The following is a 23,482-nucleotide window of genomic DNA, read 5'->3' as shown; positions in this document are numbered from 1 at the left end:
CGAGGGGTAAAAAGTATAACTATTGCACTGTGTTGTACAGCTGAAACTAATTCTAAAAAATGTGTATTTCATAATAAAAAATAATTTAATAAAAAAAATTTGTTTGTTTTCTTATTACTGAGCTTTGAGATGTCTTTATATACTCTGAAAAACAAGTCCTATATCAGATACATGTATTGAAATATTTTCTTCCAGTCAGTGACATGTTTCCATTTATTTAACTGTCATTTGAAGAGAAAAAAGTTTCAATTTTTATAAAGTTTTTATTTACCTATTTTTTGTTCTTTTATGGATTGGGCTTTTAGTGTTATATCTACGAATCTTTGTCTAACACAAGGTACCAAAAATTGCCCCTATATTTTCTTCTAGGAATTTTATAATTTGACGAGTAGGTTTACATGTATGTATAGGACCCATTTTTAGTTATTTTTTTTTAAATGGTGAGAGGTCTAGATTGAAGTTCATTTTTTTGAATATAGCTATCCAGTTGCTGCAGCATCATTTGTTGAAAAGACTAACCTGTCTCCACTAAATTACCTTTGCATCTTTGTCAAAAACCAGTTGTCCATAAATGTGTGGGTCAATTTCTGGACTCCATAATTTTTTTCATTGATCTATTGGTCCATATTTATGCCAAAATGACATGGCTTGATTATTGTACCTTTATAATAAACCTTGAAATCAGGTGGTGTTAGCCCTCCAACTTTGTTCTTGTTCAATGTTGTTTTAGTTAATTTAGGTCCTTTACATCTCCACATTTAATTTTAGAATAAACTTTCAATTTCTAAAAAAACAAAAACAAAAAACAAAAAACAAAAAACCTTGCTGGGATTTTGAACTGAACCTGCAGATCAATTTGGGAATAAACTGACATCATATCAATATTGAGTCAATTCATGAACATATAGCTAGCTCTTCTTTTATTTAGGTCTTTAATTTCTCTTAACAGTGTTTTCAGTATTCAGGTCTTTCATATCTTTATCAGACTTATCCTTAAGTATTTAATTTTTTTCTGATGGCATTATAAGTTATACTTTTTTTAATTTCAATATCTGATTGCTCATTGCTAGTATGTAAAACATAATTGATTTTTGTATATTGATCTTCTTTCCTACAACATTGCTAAACCCACTTAATACTTCTTGTAGCTTTTTTGTCGATTTCCTCAGATTTTCTACAAAGACCATCATGCCATCTATGAATAATAATAGTTTTACTTCTTTCTTTATTGATGCTCTTTATTTCCTTTTCTTATCTGACTACACTAGCTAGAGCCTCCAGTACAATCTTGAGTAGAAGTGGTGAGAGTGAATATCTATGTCTTGTTCCTGATCTTAAGGAAAAAGCATTTAATCTGTTACCATTAAGTACGATGCTACCTGTAGATTTTTCATAAATGCCCTTGGTCAGGTTGAGAAAATTCCCTTCTAGTTTCTAGTTTGCAAGAATGGGCGCTAGATTTTGTCAAATACTCTTTCTACATCTCTGAAATGATCACTTGGAAAACTAAGGATAAAAAAAAATAAATAAATAACTTGGCTCAAGGCATACAAAACTTAAGTGGCACGTCTAAAATTTAAGCCAGGCCTAAAATTAGGTAAGATCCCAAATTCTAGCTGCTCTTGCAAAAGGGATGTGGATGCCTCAGGAAACCTCCAGAATGAACACTGTCATGGCTTCCCATACTTCTTTTTAGACGTGTTTCCAAATCAAGGCTAACTTTTGTCAACCAGAATTGTCCACCTACTACTGTAATTCTGCATGTCCTTTCATGTCACTTAAGCTGTTAGTTGTGTCCCAACACTTCCTTCCAAACAACTAACACGTCTTGGGCTTAATATGGAGCTCATATAAGACATTCTTACACCACTGAAAGATTCCAGGATTAGTTTAAGAAGAAGGTTTTTTTGTTATTTTAAAAATACACATCGGTAATTGTTTACCAAATTATTAAGGTGGCTAAACATAAGGCCATTAGTGATTTAACTTGCCTGTAAGAACACAAAAGTTATATCAAGTTACATATAGTTGAACACACAATTCCTCTCACACCCACAAAGGTTAAGTCATGTATCACTCACAGGAAGCCTCGGAATCTGTTCAGGTCATTGTTTGGACTTTCACATTCTATCCTACTGGAGAATTTCTCAGGATCAACTTCAGAGTCCTAAAATGTATATGTATACATATATTTTTAAATCACAAAACAAGAAGAATTCGAGGTTAAACCCTTAAGATTTAAGCGTTTATCCTTTCATCAATTTTTAAAGTAAAACTAAGGCATTCTTTCTGCAAGGTTTATGTCACAAATTGCCCAAATGAAGGAAAATATAGGCATAATTATGAACAAATAAATGGGATCAGAATGGTCCTAGAGTGTTAATAAACATCAGCAGGTGATGCGAATATCTCAATCAGGTATTGCAATCCATGCAGGACTCTGCAGGACAGAGCATCAACTCATACGGCAAATGTTCTTATCTAGAAGGCACTGAAAAGCTGAAAACACTTTTATTGTTGTTCTTTAACCATACAGGTAATTTCTGAGAGTAAATGTATATGTGAACACTCTGAGCACATATGCATTGGATCCCAGCAAATTTTATTTTTAAAAGTTTAAAAATAAGCTGGACATCAATATCTTACAAAATTCTCTAGTGGGTCAAACAATAATTTTAGAATGTTCTGTGAAATCAATGAGCAAATAAGCAAAGTATCTTTATAGAACATAGGCATGGACTTGCTAACAACAAGTCATGCCAATCCTATCTCATTTTCTTATCTTAAAATATGGCTTTTTGGCTAATAAAAGAAATGCTATTGATATAGCCTATAAAATAATATCTATTTCATAGTAAACATGGAAAATGTGAGCTATAATCACATGATCTGATTTGATAATAATATTTTTTGAGTTCTTTTGATCTAGTAGTAGAATCTATATTATGTGCTTTAAATGTAATAATAAATTTCTTCTTCCCAGACCTATGTGGTAATTAGGTCTAATTAACAGATGAAGACACAGTAATTTGCTAAAGGTCTCAAACAAGAAGGTATTTAGAGCCAGGGCTACAATCAAGGTCATGGAATACCAGGGCACACACCCTTAATTGAATCCAAAGTGTGCTGATTCATTAACTGGCATCACTCTCAATGTAGGTATTCAGTGGTATATAACAGAATTCTAAGTTGTACAAGATTTTTGCCAATGTCTTAGGTATAGGAATGCTTACAAAAGTAACAATGACAATGAGCTCAGAAGCGTATCAACCACAGAGGATCTAAATGAAATACATAGGGAGAAAGATGGGCCCAATGTGACATGAGGTGATGAAATTTACTAAAGATAAGGGTATTCTTTGGCTAAAACATTTTTTGGTTTACAAGTATAAGATGAAGGAAATCTGGCTTAACAGTAATTCAGTTAAAAGAAGACCATTAAATTTAAAAATACTTAATCTCAAGTGTTTCCAGAAAAAGGGAAACTAATATTTAGGCATTATGTATGATGCTTTTCCATATATTACTTAATTTGAGTCTCATAGCAATGCTATGAGGGAGACATCATCATTCCCATTTTAAGATAAGGAAACTGAAGCATAAAGTGTATAAGTGACTTGCCCAAGTCACACAGTAATTCAATGGCAGAGCTGGAATTCATTCAAACTCACGTCAATTAATATAACTTCAAAGTTCTTGTTTCTCTTACCACAGCACAGAAAGGGTCTAGGAGCTAGCGCTGTAGCATGAGAAGCTACAGGGGTCTTGAAACACCTTTTATATAAGTAATAATAGATTTTAGGAATGATGACCAATTCATGTCTCCAGCTTCAATAGCATATAAAATCTAGGCTTAAGAAAAATAAATTAGAAGGTGATTATTTCTATTACGAAACAATTTTCTAAATTGCCAAATAATTGTTAGGTTCCTTTAATTCAGTTCTAAAATATATGACTGCCAGACTGAAATGTCTGAACTCCAAGTCATTATACCCTATTATCTATAAAATATAGCACATATCCACTGATCATCTGGAGTGGAATTAAGCCTTCTGGGATTCTATTTTGCAACGGTAAAAAAAAAATTTGAAAATCTTTTGCTCTGTACATGCAAAAACAAGCTCAGCCATCTTCTGAAAAGAAATTGTTAATGTCACCAGATGAAAACACGTTGTTTACCTGCTCTCCATATCCCCGAACCACCTGCCTCTGTTTTAAATTGCTTTCTCCATCAAGACCAGAAGTCTCAATGTGACAGATTCCATCTGGATCAGTGGAAAAGAGTAAGACCATATCTGCAGGAATGACCTCGTTACAGGAAAGGCGAATAAAGTCCCCAACAGTAACATCTTTCCAGCATCGGTCAATATATTTTTTCTCTTTCCTAAAATTGGAAAAAAAAAAAAAGTTTAAAGAGAATATCAAGTCAAAAACATATACAATCATTGTTTTTGTTTTGGTTTGTTTGTTTAGTTTTTCTGTATAATTTTTAGCATGTTTAAAGTATTAAGGTGAATTTTAATCCATTAAATGCTAAAATGCTAGAAGAGTTATAAAATGCAACTTGCTTTACCTGAAAATGTATTTACTATGCTGCTTAAACATATTTTTCAGCTCTTTTTTTCCCTGTGAGATTTCAGAATCATTATGCTGTTTGAGTGTAATTCTGGAATAAAATTAGAATTAACATTTTATGGGTTTATTCGCATATGAAGCGATTCCTGCATGCTGCCCTGTGGTCAGGTGTCAGGGAGCCAGAAGTGCTCTAGACACATCATCTGGTCTCAGAGAGGTTCCCATGTGGCAGACAGGATGGGTAGTTAAAGAAAACACAAAAGAAATGAAATAAATACCCAGACACAACATTAAAAAGTCACTGTACCACCATACTAATACCTCTAATTATACTTTAATAAAAATACTGGTTAAAATGGTCCTGAGTCTGTTGCAACTGATTCATGGAAAGGAAAATGGCAAATTTTATCCCTTTTCAAAAGTATAGTTTTCCCATTCTAGACATTCAAATCTTTTAAAGGAAAGATACGTCGTTTGGGGTCGACTTGCCTTAAATACTCTGCTTTATGTTAAATTTTCTGTCAAACTTCTTGTGCCTTTTGATGCCAACAGCATGACTTATGTTCTATAGAGCATTCTCCTTGGAGTAGAATGAGGACATTTGTATCACAGAACGTCATATGCGCTAACTAGGCAGCATTTCACATACAATACTGCCAGCAAATGCATATGAGCTAACTAGGCAGCATTTCACATACAATACTGCCAGCAAATGTTAAGAAGTCTGTCTCCTTCCCCTGCTGCCTCCAAAATATCTATAAGCAACTGGTATTTGTCACAAAAATACACTTTATTTATTTTTTCCCTTATGTGGGAGCCGAACCGGCAACCTTGCTGTTAAGAGCACATGCTCTATCCACTGAGCCATCTGGGCGGCAACTCAGCTCAAGGTGCTCAGTTCAGTCCCAGCCGCAGGTGGGCATAGCCCACCATCGAACAGGCAGTCTTGTCATTAAGAGCATGTGCTCTCACCAGCTGAGCCATCCTGCCACCTGTTGGCAGCTCAGTGGCAGCTCAGTTCGGGTGCAGCTAACTGGCCCATGTGGGAATCGAACCAGTGACCCTGTTGCTCAGAGCTTGTGCTTTTAAGCAAACTCTTAACCAACTGAGCCACTCGGCCAGCCCATTAAAAAAAAATACACTGATTTTAAAAGTAAAGATATATTTTATAATTATGGGGCTAAATATTTAAATTCTTTGTCAAAGAAACCTAGGAAATACTTATAGCTTAAGTTATATGACCTATATAGGAAAAATTAATGCATCACATTAAATAGAAATGACACCTTAGGCCAAAACTTGTATAGCTTCTGTTATATAGGATTGTATCAGATAGTTCAGGAAACTTAGCTTAAAGGGCTAAGAAGTACATTTTTAGGACATATTCTCCCAAAATACTTAAAGTACCAGGTTGAATCCAACAAAATAAATTCTTGATTACCTAGAGTTTATTAGTTCAGAGAAAGGCAAATCAATACTTTATTTTTGTCTACCAAAGTTTCCTCTACTGTTTGTGCATACTACTTTACTCTCCCATGGAGGGATGTAACAGAAAATATAAAAAAGGTAGGCGGAGACCATGTTTTGAAGGTTCAAGCCTACATGCCATACCTCAAAGTAGGGATTTCATTCCATAGAAAATAAGCAATTACTAAAGGTTCACAAGAAGAAGGGTGTGATCTTACCCCTTTTCCTGCACCAGAGTAATGCATGGATTGTTGGGTGGCAGGCTAGTTAGGAGTAGGACCAGCCAGGAAACTTATGAAAAGTTATTAAAATAATTCAGGGCAGGGATGCAGATGGTCAGGATGAAGGCAATAGCAATAGAGATGGAGAGAAGAAAATTAAATCAAGACATATTTGAGTACTAGAGATAGAGACCGCTAAGTTTTTTTACTTAACTACATGTAAAGGAGTTACCAAGGATGACACTATGGTTTCTAACTTTATGGTGGAATGATGAATGGTCCTCTTACTATGTCTCAGATTTTAGAAGCAACTGGTTACATCACAAAGGAGGTAATAAATTCAGTTTGGAAAGTATTTGAAGTGGGATATGCAATTGAAAATGTACAGTAATTCGAGGATTGTGATCTTAAGCTTATGAGTATACACACATAAATTTGGAAGTCCCAGGTCCACAGAGGGCAGCTGAAACCAGGTCAGGATATGACATTCCTTAGGAAAAGAGACTTCAAAGTGAGAGAGAAGTGGAAGAAGACCGAAGGAAGTGATGTCAGAGAAATCAAGGGAGAAGAAAATTTCAAAAAGGGAGTAATCATTAAAAACAAAAACAGGGCCGGCCGAGTGGCGCGATGGTTGAGAACTCGCTTGGGATGCCAGAGGGCCCCGGTTCGGATCCCACATATGAGGGCCAGTGACACTGCCCTCTGCAGCTGAGATGCTGGGCAGCGGTTCGACCTGGAGCTGGGCTGCCGTGGGTCGCTGGCGGCGGCGTAGGCTGCAGCCCCTGTGGCAGTGGGTTGCCATGGGCTACCGTATGTAGCCAGCAGCCAGCGTGAGCGGCCAGCAGCCGCAGTGAGCAGCCGTCCAGAAGCCGGCAACTGATCTGCCTCGCCAGGGAAGAGCGCAGTGATGGTGCCAACTTGGGCCAGTGAAGCGGCGTCCTCCACGACTGGATTGAGGAACAAAACGACAGCGACTTGTCTGTTCCCCTTCCCCCAATTCCGCAGTACTGTTCCCATCCCCCCAATTACCCAATAAAAAAAAATCTTTAAAAAAAAAAGCCACAAAGGGGTCATGCTTATGGTATTTGGTTGATATCTGCTGACCATGGAGAAAGTTAACAAGCATGACATTTTTGATGGGGAGTATGAGGAAGAAAGTGAGACCTTCAGTGAACCAGAGAATGATTGGAAGTTGAAGAAGTAGACTATTTCATAAAGTAAAGCTACGAAAAGAATAAAGGGCGAAAGTAGCCCCTTCAAGGAAAGGTAAGTCAGACACAGGATGAGATAACTGGGTGTGCACACAGGGTGCAGGGAAGAAGCCTAAGGAAAAGGCAAAGAAAACAGAGGACAGAATGGGGAGTGTTGGCTGAGGCTATGGAGAAACAAGGAATGGAATTCAGCATACCGATGAAAGAATTGAAATTACAGTAAAGGGAGTTACCTCTTTAAGGTCAGAAGAAAGTAGGTGAAGATGTGGATGATGTAAGAAGGGATTCGAGTTACATAATTCACACTTCATGGCCTCTACTTTTTCTATAAAGAAAGCTGTGAGGAAATTAGCTGAGAATTTGTGAAGGTAAGAAGAGAAGACGAACTTGAGTATTAGGGTTAAAGATTTTATTTTTCTCTCAAACATAAGAAGTAGGATTCCTCTGAAGGACAAGTTTATTTAGTCTACATTGGAACAAAATTCAATGGAGCCAATTTTACAATTGAATTAACTTCCATTTTTTTCCCCATTTGGTGCACATGCCAGGATTTAAAAACAACAACAACAACAACAACAACAAAAAAACCCCCGCTCACTTCCCCAATAGCTAGCTAGTTCAGGTCAATGAACATATACTGATCTTAATTTATGCCAGTTTCTTTGTTAGGTACTAAGAATACAAAAATGATTAAGATATGGTCACCCCCCGATAGAAGTTATGGTTGAAATTTGAAAAAGAAACACAAACAATAATTTCAAAGAGAGAGGTATGTACAGGCTACTATGGGAGCAAACAGTCGGGGTATTTGGCCCTGGAGAAGGTGAGTCTTGAAGGATGATCAAGAGTGACTGACTCAGGTGAAGAAAGGTGGGACAGCATATCAGTCAAAGTATTTATGCCGAGAGTGGAGGCACAAACTCATACAGCATGAGAGCGCAAGATGTGTTAAAGCTACTGCAAGCTGAGTGGCAATGCTCACTGCCACGTTTAACTAGCCTTGAAAATTCATCGTTGTAGTAGACTCAAAACGAGGCTATATTGCCTACACTGATCTAGAATTAAAATGAGTAAGGGGTTTTAGTTGCTTCTTCTCCACAGCCTAAATGTATTACTAGAATTTCTTGCATCGACTAGGTTGATTGTGCTTCAGTATTACTCTCACCGGTCAGGACAGAGCTCTCAGAATTCCTCCCTCAGGCAAACTTCTAGATCCATTGCTTCTTTAGGAATTCAATATCAAATAGCTTTGCTCCATAAGCACTGGGAAAAGTTGGGAGGGATATACTGGAATTAACAGTGATTCTACTGGGGTGGGAGTTGGGAGGAAGGGGAGAGAGGTAAGAATGAAGGAAGGAGAATGTGGACTTCTATTCCTTTAACAAATTGAAAGAGAGAAAGTGGGATTATGAATACATTTTTCTTTTTGTTTTTTTAGTATTTTTAGAATAAAACACAAAAAATAATTTATAAGCAAATAATGAATAATCATTGGACACAACCGAAGCTAAGATTTATGAAATGATTTATATTCATCAATTCATTTAATTTTTGTATCAATGTTATATGGTTGGTACAATGAATGCAACATGGCTCCTTGTGACAAAAAAGAAAAAAAGTGGCTTTGACAGGTTAAGTAACTTGCTCAAGATTACACAGCACCTAAGTGGTCCTGGAATTTGAAACAAAGCAGGTAGTTTCAGAGTCCATCTCTCCAGAGCTAGGCTTTACTCATAGCTATGGTGACTTACTGATGATGACCGAAAAATAAAAAAAATGTTTGAATTGTGCGTTAGACAGTGAATTTCAAGAACCATTGCTTTGAATATGTATGGAATCTGAAAAGACCCTGAAGAGCCAAAGCAATCCTGAGAAAAAAGAACAAAGCAGGAGTTAACACACTCTCTGAATTTAAATTATACTACAAAGCAACAATAATGAAAACAGCATGGTACCGGCAGAAAAAGAGACACACAGACCAATGGAACGGAATTGAGAGCCCAGAAATAAATCCACATATATATGGGCAAATAATTTTTGACAAAGAAGCCAAAAACATACAATGGAGAAAAGAAAGCCTTTTCAATAAACAGTGCTGGGAAAATTGGAAAGCCATGTGTAAAAGAATGAAACTAGACTTCTATTTGGCACCATACACAAAAATTAATACAAAATGGGTCAAAGACCTAAATATGAGATCTGAAACAATAAAATATACAGAAGGAAATATATGATATATGGACTTTGGTCTTAGAGAGGGCTTTCTGAATTTGGCCTCAAAGGCAAGGAAAGTAGAAGCAAAACTAAATGAATGGGACTATATCAAACTAAAAAGCTTCTGCACAGAAAAAGAAACCACCAACAAAACAAAAAGCAACCAATCAAATGGAAGAACGTATTTGCAAATGATACCTCTGGTAAGTGGTTAATACACAAAATATATGAAGAACTCATCCAACTGAACAACAACAACTACAACAAAAACCAATCCAATTAAAAAATGGGCAGAGGACCTGAATAGAAACTTTTCATAGGAAGACATATAGATGGCCATCAGAATTTGAAAACGTGATCAACATCACTAGCTATAAGGGAAATCAAATCAAAACCATAATGAGATACCACTTCACACCTGTTAGAATGGCTATCATCAACAAGACAAGAAATAACAAATGTGGGAGCCCTTGTACACTTTTGGTAGGAATATAAATTGTTACAACCACTATGGAAAACAGTATGGAGATTCCTCAACAATAATTAAGAATAGAATTACCATATGACCCAGCAATCTCTCTTCTGGGTATCTACCTAAACAATTTGAAAACATTGATTCATAAAGGTACGTGCACCCCTGTGTTCACTGTAGTATTATTCACAGTGGCCAAGGCATGGAAACAGCCTAAGTGTTTTTTGATGGATGCTTAGATAAAGAAGACGTGGTACATATACACAATGGAATATTATTCAGCCACAAGAAAAGATGAAATACTGCTATTTGCAATAACATGGATGGATCTTGAGACTATCATGCTAAACGTAAGAAGTCAGATGGAAAAAGTCAAGAACCATATGATTTCACTCATGTAGGACATAAAACAGAAAGCAACAAATGAACAAACTAACAAAAAAAACTCAGACACAGACAACAGTATGGTAGTTACTAGAGAAGAGGGGTGGGGGGAGGTAGAAGATAAAGGGGGTCAAATGTATGGTGATGAAAGAAGAGTTGACTTTGAATGGTGAACACACAATGTAACATACAGACGATATATTATAGAACTGTGTACCTGAAACTTATATAATCTTATTAACAAATGTCATGCCACTAAATTTAATAAAAAATTTAGAAACAAAGAACCATTGCTTTGGAAAATGTCACTCATAAGATTCATTAGATGGCCACTGATACTTGGCCTCATTTCAAGAATCATGAAATTCTGGGGCTGGCCGAGTGGCTCAGTTGTTTAAGAGTTAGCTTAAAGAGCACAAGCTCTGAGCAACAGGGCCACCGGTTCAATTCCCAAATGGGCCAGTGACACTGCGCCTGAGCTAAGGCACAGCTGAGCTGTCAACCGGTGGCAGGATGGCTCAGCTGATGAGGGCACATGCTCCTAACAACAAGATTGTTCGATGGTGGGCTACACCCACCCGTAACTAAGACTGAACTCGGCACCTTGAGCTGAGCTGCCACCCGGATGGCTCAGTGGATAGAGCATGCGCTCTTAACAACAAGGCTGCTGGTTCAACTCCTGCATGGGATGGTGGCTACGCCCACCTGAAACTGAGATTGAACACAGCACCTTGAGCTTGGAGGCTACGAGCTGCCAACGGGCAGCCCCATGGCAGCTGGCGCCCTCCACAACTAAGATTGAAGAACAACTTGGCTGGTCCCCTTCCCCAATTCCCCAACACTGTTCCCTTCCCCCAATTCCCCAATTAAAAAAAAAATCATGAAATACTATGAGTTTATGAAATAATAAAATGTTAACTTCAGCTAGTATTTTGAAACTTCCAACACCAACATGGTGATCTTTAAAGATCAGAAGACAATGTAAATTTCTGAAGGGCTGGCATTAAATCTATTTTTTGTTTAAATCTCTAAATCTCCCAGTACCTACAACACAGTACGCACTCAAACTTGTTGACTGATTAATAGTTTTGCTTTCAACACACTTCTATCATCCTTGAAACAAACCTTAAAACCCTACAAATGGCTGCTATTTTGAAGGCAATCTTAAGAAATTGTCAAGTTTTCTAAAATAGTTCATGCTAACTTAATTGGAGTATAATAGGGCTTAAGTATTTAATTTCTATATTAGTATTTGTTATTTCCCAATGATACTTACCGACAGAAAATTAAGCACTTTGTGAAAGCCCACAGATTACAAATAAGAATCAAATTATCTGCATAGCAATGTTAATATGGCTTTTCCAAAAGCTTGCAAAATTTCATGGCCCCATCCCTTCACCTTAATTTCTCTGAGGAACAATTTGTTCTCTAAAGTGATTTCTTTGTATTTCATTGCAATTTAAATTAGCATATTTAAATCAACAAGGCATGATCTTATAGCCTACCTTAATTTCTTTATAGCCTTATAAAATATGTTCCAAGAACAATTGGGGGAGGGGAGGACAAGGTAAGCATTATTTCTTGTACAACAGTACACAAAAGCAAATTACATAGACTATAGATGAAAAGACATAGTTCCATTATGTCTTTATGTATTAACAGATTCTATTATGAAATACAACTATAAAGTGATATTTTGAAATAGAACCTAAACACTTGAATAACTGAACACAATATTGCATTTCATCTTTAAGTTTATATGCAAATCATATAAAATAGATATTGGTTATATAAAAAGACACCTGGAAAAAATTATACCAGGTCTCTCATTAGACAATCTTAATATTTACAAAATCATATAGTGTTCTAAGGAGTTCTCAAATATTGATGAAATAAGTTGATAATGTGACAAACATAAACTCCAGCTAATAGTTACTATTAACCTACAATAATCATCATAATGGCTAACCTGTTCTTAGCACTTAGAAAGGGATAGGTACTATGCTTACTGTTTTATTACTATTATATTCATAATGAAGGGAACTGGGGTTTACCTAGCTTAGTAGGTAATTTGCCCAAGGCTACACAGCTACTGAGTGTGAGAACCAGCTTTAGAAAAGCAAAAAAACAAACACTTTCAACTCTAAAGTAGAAAATCAGCAATTATTTATATATAGTATTTTGTATTTAAAATACATATAAGAAGCATTCTTTCCATTTGCTAAATTTGGCATTAGCTGGGTAAACTTAAAATTGACCCAAATCTGGATTTTGTTCATCATACAATCATTATAAAATACTAATTCCTACAGTTATTTTTTGAAATAATATTTCAACTCTCTATCTCTGGTATATAATGCTTTAAATGTCATCAAATGATTCATATAGCACTGTTTTAGTAAATGCTCTAAAACTTTAAAATGAAAACCAAGGGCTTTTACTACTATTTTCATTTTTCCATACAATATGTCAGTTTTTTTTATTCAATTAGACGTGAGTCTAGATTACACCTGACTATAAGAAAAAAAATAGAACTAATTTTTCCTTATCTAGTACAGCTTCCATAATCTTACAAAGGAGAAAGAAAGTTGTTTTCTTTATAGTTATTTTAAAGCAAATGTTGAGAAAGCCACTGAAGAATTCTAATAATGAACAAAATTTAGAATCCTGCAGGTTTCAGCTTGAACATAACTTCTTCAGAGAAGCCTTCCCTAACCATGTGCTCACATAAAATTGCAGACAATTCTACCCTCAGAGCAGGCCTTTGAGATATTTTTGTCCCAAAACAAAACAAAAAATTATGTCACCTGGTTGAATGCTTGGTCAGTCAAAAGAGCTTTACATGTGTTCAGAATATTCTTGTTTATTATAAAACTAGACTTTTGAACCTAGAAATTATAGCTTTTATTCTGACCTGGTAACTTGAACAGAGTCTGACAAATTTAGAATTACTGTCTTATGAATTTAGAGTATATATAAGAGCACTAAACTCAGCCCAAGGAACGTACCAAGTGCTTTGGAATCTCATAAGGAAGAGTGACATCTGTCCAAGGGAACCTGGGAAATTTTCTCAAAGGCTGAAATAGATACCTACTTTGGGGCTTAAAGTTGTCTTTTAGCTCTTCACATTTTCTCCTTTGGGAATTTAAGTCAAACTCCTAAGTTTAAAATCACTTTAAAAGGGACTGATGACTTTGAAATTTCTCTCCCTAGCCTTTCCTTCCTTCTGTAGTGTTCCTATTTGCCCACTGGGCATTTCCTCTTGGATGCCCGTCTCGCCATGATTTCCAATTCATTCTACCTGAGGTGAATTTAACCCTCCCTATTTCTATCAGTGGTACTTTTATCCCCCAAGGCTCAAAATTCACAAAAGTTCACCAAATTCAATTGGGTATATCTCTTCCATGAATTGCTTCCTGTACTTTGCATCTACTCCCAGTCATGCCCTGGACTGATTTGTAGAGACACATCTAGTCTGTTAGTAGAGGCTATTCCCATGACATGAGGAGACCAATATTTCTAAAGCACAGCTTTTACCACATTTCTTCTCTGATCAAAAGATGGATTCTCTATCTATGATGATTAAGTTCATGTGTCAACTTCAGTGGGCCATGGGATGCCCAGATTATCTGATTAAGCATTATTTCTGGGTGTGTCTATGAGAGTGTTTCTGGGGACAATTAGTATTTGAGTGGGTGATCTGAAGAAAGCAAATGGCCCTTCCCAGTGTGGGCGGGCATCATCCAATCAGTTGAGGGCCTGAATAGAACAAAAAGGCAGAGGAAGGCTGAATTTTACTCTTTGACTGACTACCTGATCTGGGACACTGATTTCCTGACCTTAGCCCTCCTGGTTCTGAGGCCTTCAAACTTGGATTGGAATCTGCACCATCAGCTCTCAGGCCTTCAAGCCACGCTGACAGGCTTCCTGGAACTCCAGCTTGCAATTGGTGGGACTTCTTAGCCTCCATAATCACGTGAGCCAATTCTGTATAATAAATCTCATTCCTTTGGGTTCTGTTTCTCTGGAGAACCCTGACTAACTCAATGTCCTTAAGATGAAGGCTCTCCAGAGTAGGCCTCAAACTCCCTTTCTAACGTTTTATTTCTCATTACCGCCCCTTTACTTGGTTATTCCCATCAGGCCAAGTTACTATACTCACTATCCCCAGGATATTCTATAAACCTTTCCTACCTCTGAAATGAAAAAGGTGACATACAAACTTGTTTGTATAGCAATTCACATATTTGATTCAGAAATCTGTTCACAAATCTGTTCTAAAGGATGACTTCTTAAAAACATAATAGATACATTTCTTATAAAAGGGAACTCAAGAGAATTAACATTATAAACTTTGTAATTCATTTTCATAAACGCCACACAAATAAGGACTTAAATATATTCCTCTTTTTGATCTAGTAATTCCATTTCTAATTATAATGGTGAAATTAATCATAGGTCTTCAAAACTTTTGTATAAGAATACTCACTGAAGCATAAATTCTCAAAATTATATAACCACAGGAAATATTTAAATTACCTGAGAGTCATATGACAAACAATGCAGCTATTAAAAATACTTTGTTGTTCAAGGCAGCTTATGTATAAGTGAAAGTGGAAGAATTAAACTTGAGACCAGAAGAAGGAAAGGAAGCAGATAGTTTTAAATCCTAGATGTTACAATTTGGGATTAGAAGAGGATGGGATATGGAAAATACGAATGGATATGAAAAACAAGATGCAATATGAAAAAGAGAAGAGCTATCTATAGAGGAAAGGGATTCTGAAAAATGGAAAAGAGTATTCTTTTCTCGGCACAAAACTAGAGGATGATAAAAACCCTTCCCATTGCATCAACAACAGAGGGCATTCCTAATAGGAGGTCTTTTCAGAAGCATATTTTCAGCTTTGATATAGTGAGCTGGGGACCGCCAGGGCACTGCTGCAGAAGTGTCCATGCAACTAGATTCACAAAGCATCACGGAAGATTTGGGGAAATTCCTCTCAGGCTTGGTAAGTTTTGTGAATTTTCAGTATTGGGCTTTTGACCTTACACTGACCGAAACAAAAAGTTTAATATGTAGAATTCTGTTTCAGCTAATATATTCATATCGGGCTTTTCATCTTACATTGGCTGAAACAAAAAAGTTTACTATTTAGAATGCTTGTTTCGGTCCATGTAGGATTCAGGACTTAGTATTTAGAAGTTGTAGAGCTGAGTAGGTTTGGGAGAAGTTCAATTGAACTTTCCAGTTATGTTTCATTAAGTTTGTTGCATTTGTACTTCTACAAGTGTCAAAGCTTAAAACTGCACTAAAACTTTAGAGTGATACCGTGTATCTTCAAAGAAATGCTCTCTTTTAAAAATAGTTCTTTGCAGGGCTGTGTTATATACCTGCTTGGATCACTTCAGTTTCTTTTCTCTAGATTTGGTACAGGAAGACTACGAAGAGCAGTGTTAATTCGCTTGTAATACCGGGTTTCCCAAAAAATAAGGCCTAACTGGAAAATAAGCCCTAGCATGATTTTTCAGGATGCTTGTAATATAAGCCCTACCCCAAACATAAGCCCGAGTTAAGATCATCAGCCAGACATGACTGTTTGAATAAATGTTGATTTTTATAGATGAATAAATGAATAAATGTAGATTGTTGGAACAAAAATTAATATAAGACCAGATCTTATTTTGGGGGAAACACGGTAAATTGAAAGGCACTGGACCCTGATGGTGGCGATATGGAAGTGGGTGACACGAAACAGCTCTTCTCTCCCACATGCTAACTGGGTGTAGGTGTCCCACTGAAGTCCTGTCATTTAAAAGGAAACAGAGAAACCTTAGGAACCCTTACCTCAGGCTTTAAAGGGCAGGGTGTTGAATAGTCAATCTTTTGGGAGATTAGTATCATGTCACCTAAACCTGGAATATTTCTAAAAATGAGTGTTCTCGGGCAGCCGGTTAGCTCAGTGGGTTAAAGCGCTGTGCTCACAACACCAAAGTTGCTGGTTCGATCCCCACAAGGGCCACCGAGGTGCGCCCTCCACAACTAGACTGAAACAATGACTTGACTCGGAGCTGATGGGTCCTGGAAAAACACAGTTCCCAGTAAAATTAATTTTTAAAAAAAAACCCACATATAATTAAAAAAAAAAATCAGTGTTCTCAACTATGTGGAAATCTTTCTTACCTTCTCAAATACATTCCTGGAAATTCTGCCTATAAACAAAACATTTCTGGGCCAAGCAACACTTTCATTATAGAAATATAGCGCATTATATTGAGTGCTGCAAGTTCCATCATTTTTAAAGGAGAGAAACACATGTGATAAAGAATGGTATATAAAATTATAATCTACCACTTCCAAAAACATGGTTTAGAGAGTATGGAGCTTGAAGATTCAAGTATTGATTGTGGTTTTACTTTGAAAAGGATGCTACAACTTCTGTGGTTTTTCTCCCTCATGTTTATAATAAAGGAAAAGCTAATAAACTCTATTAAATGAAAAAATATTTTTTTTCTTGAAGGATAAAGAAATGGGAAGTGTTTGTGGCATAATATTAGGCTAAAAGAATCAGAATAAAAACAATATATGCAGTACAATCTCAATTTTGTAAAACACCCATATAATGTGCACAGGACTTAAAGGAATACACCACAGTGTCATAAACAGTGGTCTCTGGACACTAGCATTGCAGGTATAATTTATAAATGTAGGCATATAATATGTAGCACAGTTCAAAATTCACCTTAACATAATTTATCCTTAGCTATGCAGGTTTTCTATTTCATAAATATTGGAAATACAAGTCTCCAACAGAGCAAATATGCTTCTGAAAAGACCTCCTGTTAGGAATGCCCTCTGCTGGTACAATGGGAAGGGTTTTTATCGGCCTCCAGTTTTGTGCCTCCAAAAGAATATACTCTTCTCCATTTTTCAGAATCCCTTTCCTCCATAGGTAGCTCCTCTTTTTCATATTGCATCTTGTTTTTCATACCCATTTATATTTTCCATATCCCATCCTCTTCTAATCCCAAACTATAACATCTAGGATTAAAAATGATCTGCTTCCTTTCCTTCTTCTGGTCTCAAGTTTAATTCTTTCTCTCTCACTTCTACGTAAATTATAGGGAGCTTTTGCTTTATCAACTCCTGGGTTAACAAAGGCTCATACGCTTCTGTTTTCTTATGACTTCTAAATTAAATTCACGAGAGGTCTTTACTAAGTATTAGTTGAAAACACCACCATCACCACCACAAAAAGGGTCCTGGTTACCCCTACGGGGAAAAAAAGCAACATTTTGCGAATTTTTAAAAAGATACATGTGTGTTCCCTAGCACAGCTCCTGTTTTACTTACCTACTGTAAACTTTAGTTACTAGATTGTTGATCTGCTTGTCAATTTTGTATTTTCGGTAATCTTCCAAGCCATCTTTAATGGCAATGATTGTAAGGACCACCACGAGAGGCAGCATCGTAATTTCCTTTTGGAAGGCTTCGACCAAAGGCACCCAGTTCAGCACGACTAGAAACAGGAAATATAAATTGGCGGCTCTGCAACCCAAACACACACAAGGAGGTGTTAACAAATCACATCAAAGCCTGAAGCAAAAGAGGCAAAAACTACCTTAGGATGTTTTCCTACAATCCTATTAGTTGATTTTGGATGCTATGGAATAGAGAACTAGCAAAATCTAACAAATCTGAACGAAAAATTTATTATTCCTGTAGACATCTAACTTAAGGCACACTTTAATAAATGAGAGGTATTACATAGTAAATGTATAATAATAAATATTGGAGTGTGACTCTCGAATTGTGTAACATGATATAAAGCATAATAGGAAATACTATTCTCTTTTGAAAAGTTCAAAAAATGTACAGGAAATTCAGAGTTAATGCATTATAAAAATAAATGTTTAAATAACCCAACTTTCTTGCCTTTAGAAGCTAATCTGTATGTCCAAACATTACATTCTAACAAGGCTCAACCCTCAGCCTGTGGTATTTATTTATTTATTTATTTATTTATTTATTTATTTATTTATTTATTTATTTATTCACCCTTAAGACCAAGCCTTCTAGTCCTGCTTTTATGTTATTCAGAGCCACTTTTTCAGGAATTCACTTCATTTCTCTATTATACATACTGGGGGTGCCAAAAAAAAATGTATACAAGTGGACACTTCGGTCAACATTGCTCAAGCAGTGGTTCGCCGTAATCAGAAGTGTCTAGATGCTGACGGGAACCACTTTGAGCACCTCTTGTAATTGCAGAAGTCAAATATGACTTATATTCATCTTTTGTTATTGGTATATATCATTACAATTTTAATACAGTTTTCCTTGCTTAAAATGTATATACATTTTTTTGACACCCTTTGTATTTAAATACCCCTCCACTGGCCCCTAAGGTAAATTCAAGTGGTTCCTTTCCTTAAAGGAAACAAAATTTCAATGCTACATAACCCCCTGAATTTTTATCACATATTTTTCCCGTTAACCATCAAACTTTTCAAAATAATCTACACATTTCTTCTTCCTAAACTTCATCTCCTTTTACTCTGAAAACTTCTTCCTTAACCTTTTTTGGTATTTTTTTGGCTTCAATTATTTCCATGCGAATTGCATCCAAATCTACACCGCTGGCCATGAACTCTTCAAGTTTCAGATTCTAATTCCATCAAGTGCACTAGATTGCAAACTCCTTAAAAGATAAAAACATTTGTGGCGTTTTAAGCCATTAATTCAACAAATTCATATTTATACTTTTAAACATAAACACTGTTCAATAAATGCATATGGAACATATGTAGAGTGAATAATGAGAATATATGTAAAATAAATAACTGTTGAGAATCCCTATACTCACATTAGCATCTCAAACTCAACATTTACAAAAACAAAACAATCTTCCAGCCAAACTTCCTTTTATTCCTGTCTTCACTTTTTCAGTTAATCCTCCTGGTCATCTCAGCTCAACATGGACGCATCACGTTTTCCCTTAATTCCTCATATCTAATCCATAGTATCTGTGATAGATTATCCTCTTTTCATTCCCACATTGGTCTAAGTTCAGGTCTCTATTACAACGCACCAGGACATACACTGTATCTTCCTACATGTCCTCACTGCCTTCAATTTGCCTCCCATAGTGTGTGAGCACGAAAGGACTGCTTCCCAGACCTCAAGCAAACCTGTGCTACTGCCTTTCTGCTTCGACGCTTATTCCTTCCTCCACCTGAAATGACACTTCTGCCTGGAAAATCTCAACTGACCCTCCATAATGAACTCCAAATGCCAACTCCCCTTCTATTGGTCTAGCTAATATCATTTATTATTTCTCTTTTTGAGGCTTCTAGCCTACTTGGCAGCACTTTATAACACTTATCACATCTACGATATCTTTTCACTGTTTGTACACACATCTTATCTCTCTTGCCAAACAGCAAAGTGCACAGGAAAGGAGCACCCTTTAGGCCTGCATTTTTTTTCAGTGCCTAAAGTCATAGGAGAGTGTCCATAAAAACAAAGAAAGCTGAATTATATTGTTGTTTTGCCTAATAACATCTTACACCTGCATTTGCTTCAGAGCTCCATTCCTCCATATTATCAAGTAAGAAAAAACTAAAATTAAAATGCAGTGTGGAAAGATCACAAAAGCCAGAGTGAGACGATTCAAGGCTATATATAGCCCCTGGCCTGCTACTTACCACTGGCCTGGCACTGGTTAAACCACAGTGTCAAACTTAGTTTCCTAATATATAATATGAGGATAAGGATATCTTCTCTCGTCAAGAGAAAGCATCTTATCAATTATGAAGTGCTGTGTGAACATAAGGGGCCATCATTCCATAATAGGCTCTCCTACGATTGTCAAATATAAATTATGTCACAAGTCTTAGGCTTAGGTAACATACAATGTTATGAAAGATTTTATAGATCAACTAGAATAACAACAACAACAACAAAAAAAACTAAGATTTTTCTACAAAAAAGAAAAGTACCTGTGAAATTGTTCAAATAAATTCCTTGGCACAAAATTCAGAAGCGTGTACTTTGTTGTTCGTATTCGGTTATTCACGTAGGTTCCAGAGAACTTGTCATATTCTTCCTTGAAGGGCTGGAGGTGGGGAACAACAACCCGATGCTTTCCTGCCAGTTTGGGGGTCTGAGAGGACTTGGCCCCGCAGGTAAGGAGAGAGGAATAGTTGTATGGCCTCTCATCATCGTCCCTGTTTGTACCGCCCATCAGCCGCTGCCAGTGATACCTGGCCCATTGAAGGGGCTCAGTCATGTCCAAAATGCGGTAAGATCCAGGTTATGTAGGTGATCTGGCAAAACAAACAAACCTACTTGTAAGTTTCTGGAAAATCTTAAAGAATAGTTAGAATAGTACAATTTAAAATGTTTTTCTATACCAAATAAATACAGAGGGTGCCAAAAAATGTATATACATTTTAAGAAAGGAAAAAAAACTGTATTAAAATTGTAATAGTACATACCGATAAAAAAAGATGAGTACAAGTCATGTGTATACATTTTTTTGGCACCCCGGTATATGACTTAATGGCTCACAGTATAAATGGGAAAGTAAAAACTGGAATTTAGAACTCCATTTTAACCAAAAATGTTTATTAAATAAAGGATATACCTTCTGCCTCATGGGCTGATCATCTGATCATTTAAGCAACAAGGGACAGCATCTACAAGGCCATTCCATCAACTTGAAGCAATTTGGGCCAAATGTGTACAAGTCTCTTAATTTATCTGGCCAGTTTTCTCATCTTTGAAATGGAAATGCCACACGTCAGGAAAACTGTGAGGATTAAATGAATACCACGTAAATCACCAAGCATAAAGCGTGATACAGAGGAAGCAGTCCATAAAACTCCTTCTGGGCAGATTATCAAAAATGGTCATACATTCTTTCCTTCCCTGTAAGTACATCCCTTCACCCACCAAGCAGTGGAGTCTTTCTCTACCCATTGAATCTGGACTTGGCCACGTGCCTTGCTTTGGATCATGAAACCCTGGTAACCATGACACAAGCAGAGGCTTGAGAAGTGCTTGCTCGTGGGACTCCCACTGCCCTGGAGAACCGTGTGGCCACGTGCTTGAGCCCAGCTGGTTTACTAGATCAGGTGTCAGCAAACTACGGCTCACGAGCCACATGCGGCTCTTTAGGTACGTTGTCTCAAAAGTTTGCTGACCCCTGGAAGAGCCAATCCTGTCCCTCACAACAATTTAAAAATTATTTGAGAGCCATAAATATATTTTTACATATTCACCATTATGTGACTAATATCCTTTAAAAATTTTATAAATGAAACTATAATAGCTTTATTTTCATTTTCAATTTTACTTCAGAGCCTGTGGCTCGTGAGCCACAGTTTGCTGACCCCTGACGGCTCTTCTGTCTCAAAAGTTTGCCAATCCCTGTACTAGATGATTGAGTACACATGACCCACTCACCATGTTGGCTCATGTCAATATGTGGGTGAGGCCACTGACTGCCAGCTGACCACTAACACACAAGTGTGCCCAGATGACACAATCTACACCAGACGTAAACTGTCTCAACAAATTGCCAACCCACCAAATTGTGAGTCAGTAAAAGTTACATCACCAAGCTTTGGGGTGGTTTGTTATAACACAAAATCTCATTCTTATATTATCTTTCTTATTTTCCTTATTTTCAAGTTTTTCTTATTTTCCAAGAAATTCAGCCCTGCCTAGAAGGTGAGTTCATTACTTACAAAAGGGGGGGAAAACCCTAACATTAAGAGCACACTATATTTGCAGGATTTTGCAGAGCACTTTATAGGCATTATCTTAATACTAACATCAATCTGATATATTTCTATTTTTCAAAAATAGAAATATCTTGTTAGAAATATTTCTAGAAATCGGGTATATTTCTATTTTACAAAAGAGGAAACAGGCTTAGAAGTAAAGTAACTTGCGGAAATTTATTGGGTTGTCGGAAAAGTCATGATGTAGTTTTTCTGTTTTTTGTTGCAAAAATGCATAATGAATTTTCCGACAACCCCAGTATATGGTGAATAAGTAGGTAGGGCTGATTCAAACCAAATCTTTCTAACTCAACAGTTTCTGCTTTTAACTGTTAATTTATTTTTAACTATATATTTATTTTTACATCCAGAGTAGCTGACACTTAGTAGGTGCCCAATAAAAGTTCATCCAGGGTGGCCAGTGAGACGGCCAAGTGGCTCAGTTGGTTAAGAACTCGCTCAAGAGTGTCAGTTCTGAGCAACAGGGTTGCCGGTTTGACTCCTGGCCTGAGCTGAGCTGCCAACAGGTGGCTGGATGGCTCAGCTAAAACAAAAACAAAAACAAAAACAAAAACAAACAGGGGTGGCCGGTTAGCTCAGCTGGTTGGAGTGTCATGTTGTTAGCACCAGGGTTGCCAGTTCGATCCCTGCATGGGCCACTGTGAGCTGCGCCTTCCTTATAAAAAGAGTCAACTATGCCATTGTAGCATGAAGGCAATGTGTAACCAATGACCATGGCTGTTCCCCAATAAAAAATTAAAAAGAAAAAAAAAAAGTTCATCTAGTAGGTAATGAGCATATCAGCAAAGTGTATGGAGGGCAAGGTCTGGAGGCCTGTGTTTCTATCCTTGCTTTATCAATACCATTGCATGTACTTATCACCTTAGATTGGAGCTCACCTCTGGAGATTCTCATTTAGAAAATCTGTAAGTGTGTCCTGATAATCTGAATTAAAACCCCCCAACTGAATCTGATTCAGGTGGCCCATGATTTCATATGGAGAAAAACTAGGTTATGTGCTACAAACTACACTAGGCTAGAAATACAGAGATAATTAAGACCTAACTCCACTTTTCCAGGAGATTAGTGTCTAAGCGAGTTGATAGGCATATAAATATATAAATGTAACCCCAGAAGCAAAATAATGT

General features: G+C 36.7%; 1 protein-coding gene across 7 annotated transcripts in view; it reads right to left on the bottom strand.

The window, feature by feature from the left end:
* Positions 1-23,482, bottom strand: part of ATP10D (ATPase phospholipid transporting 10D (putative)) — a 129,870-nt gene that overhangs the window by 57,271 nt on the left and 49,117 nt on the right. For 6 of the 7 annotated variants that reach the window (XM_019665766.1, XM_019665764.1, XM_019665762.1 and 3 more), the window contains 4 exons: positions 20,547-20,873; positions 17,899-18,093; positions 4,180-4,384; positions 2,082-2,167 (listed from right to left, as the gene is read on the bottom strand). In XM_019665766.1, coding sequence (XP_019521311.1) covers positions 2,082-2,167; positions 4,180-4,384; positions 17,899-18,093; positions 20,547-20,836 — 776 coding nt within the window. In that variant the 5' untranslated portion in view covers positions 20,837-20,873. Of the gene's footprint in view, positions 1-2,081; positions 2,168-4,179; positions 4,385-17,898; positions 18,094-20,546; positions 20,874-21,193; positions 21,359-23,482 lie in introns of all 7 variants that reach the window. The other variant, XM_019665763.1, reaches the window with a different exon arrangement.

The sequence above is a fragment of the Hipposideros armiger genome, unplaced genomic scaffold (genome assembly GCF_001890085.2).
Source record: "Hipposideros armiger isolate ML-2016 unplaced genomic scaffold, ASM189008v1 scaffold_452, whole genome shotgun sequence".
NCBI classification, from domain to species: Eukaryota; Metazoa; Chordata; class Mammalia; order Chiroptera; family Hipposideridae; genus Hipposideros; species Hipposideros armiger.
The sequence above is the reverse complement of the archived record's forward strand: the minus strand, read 5'-3'. Positions and strand labels throughout refer to the sequence as shown.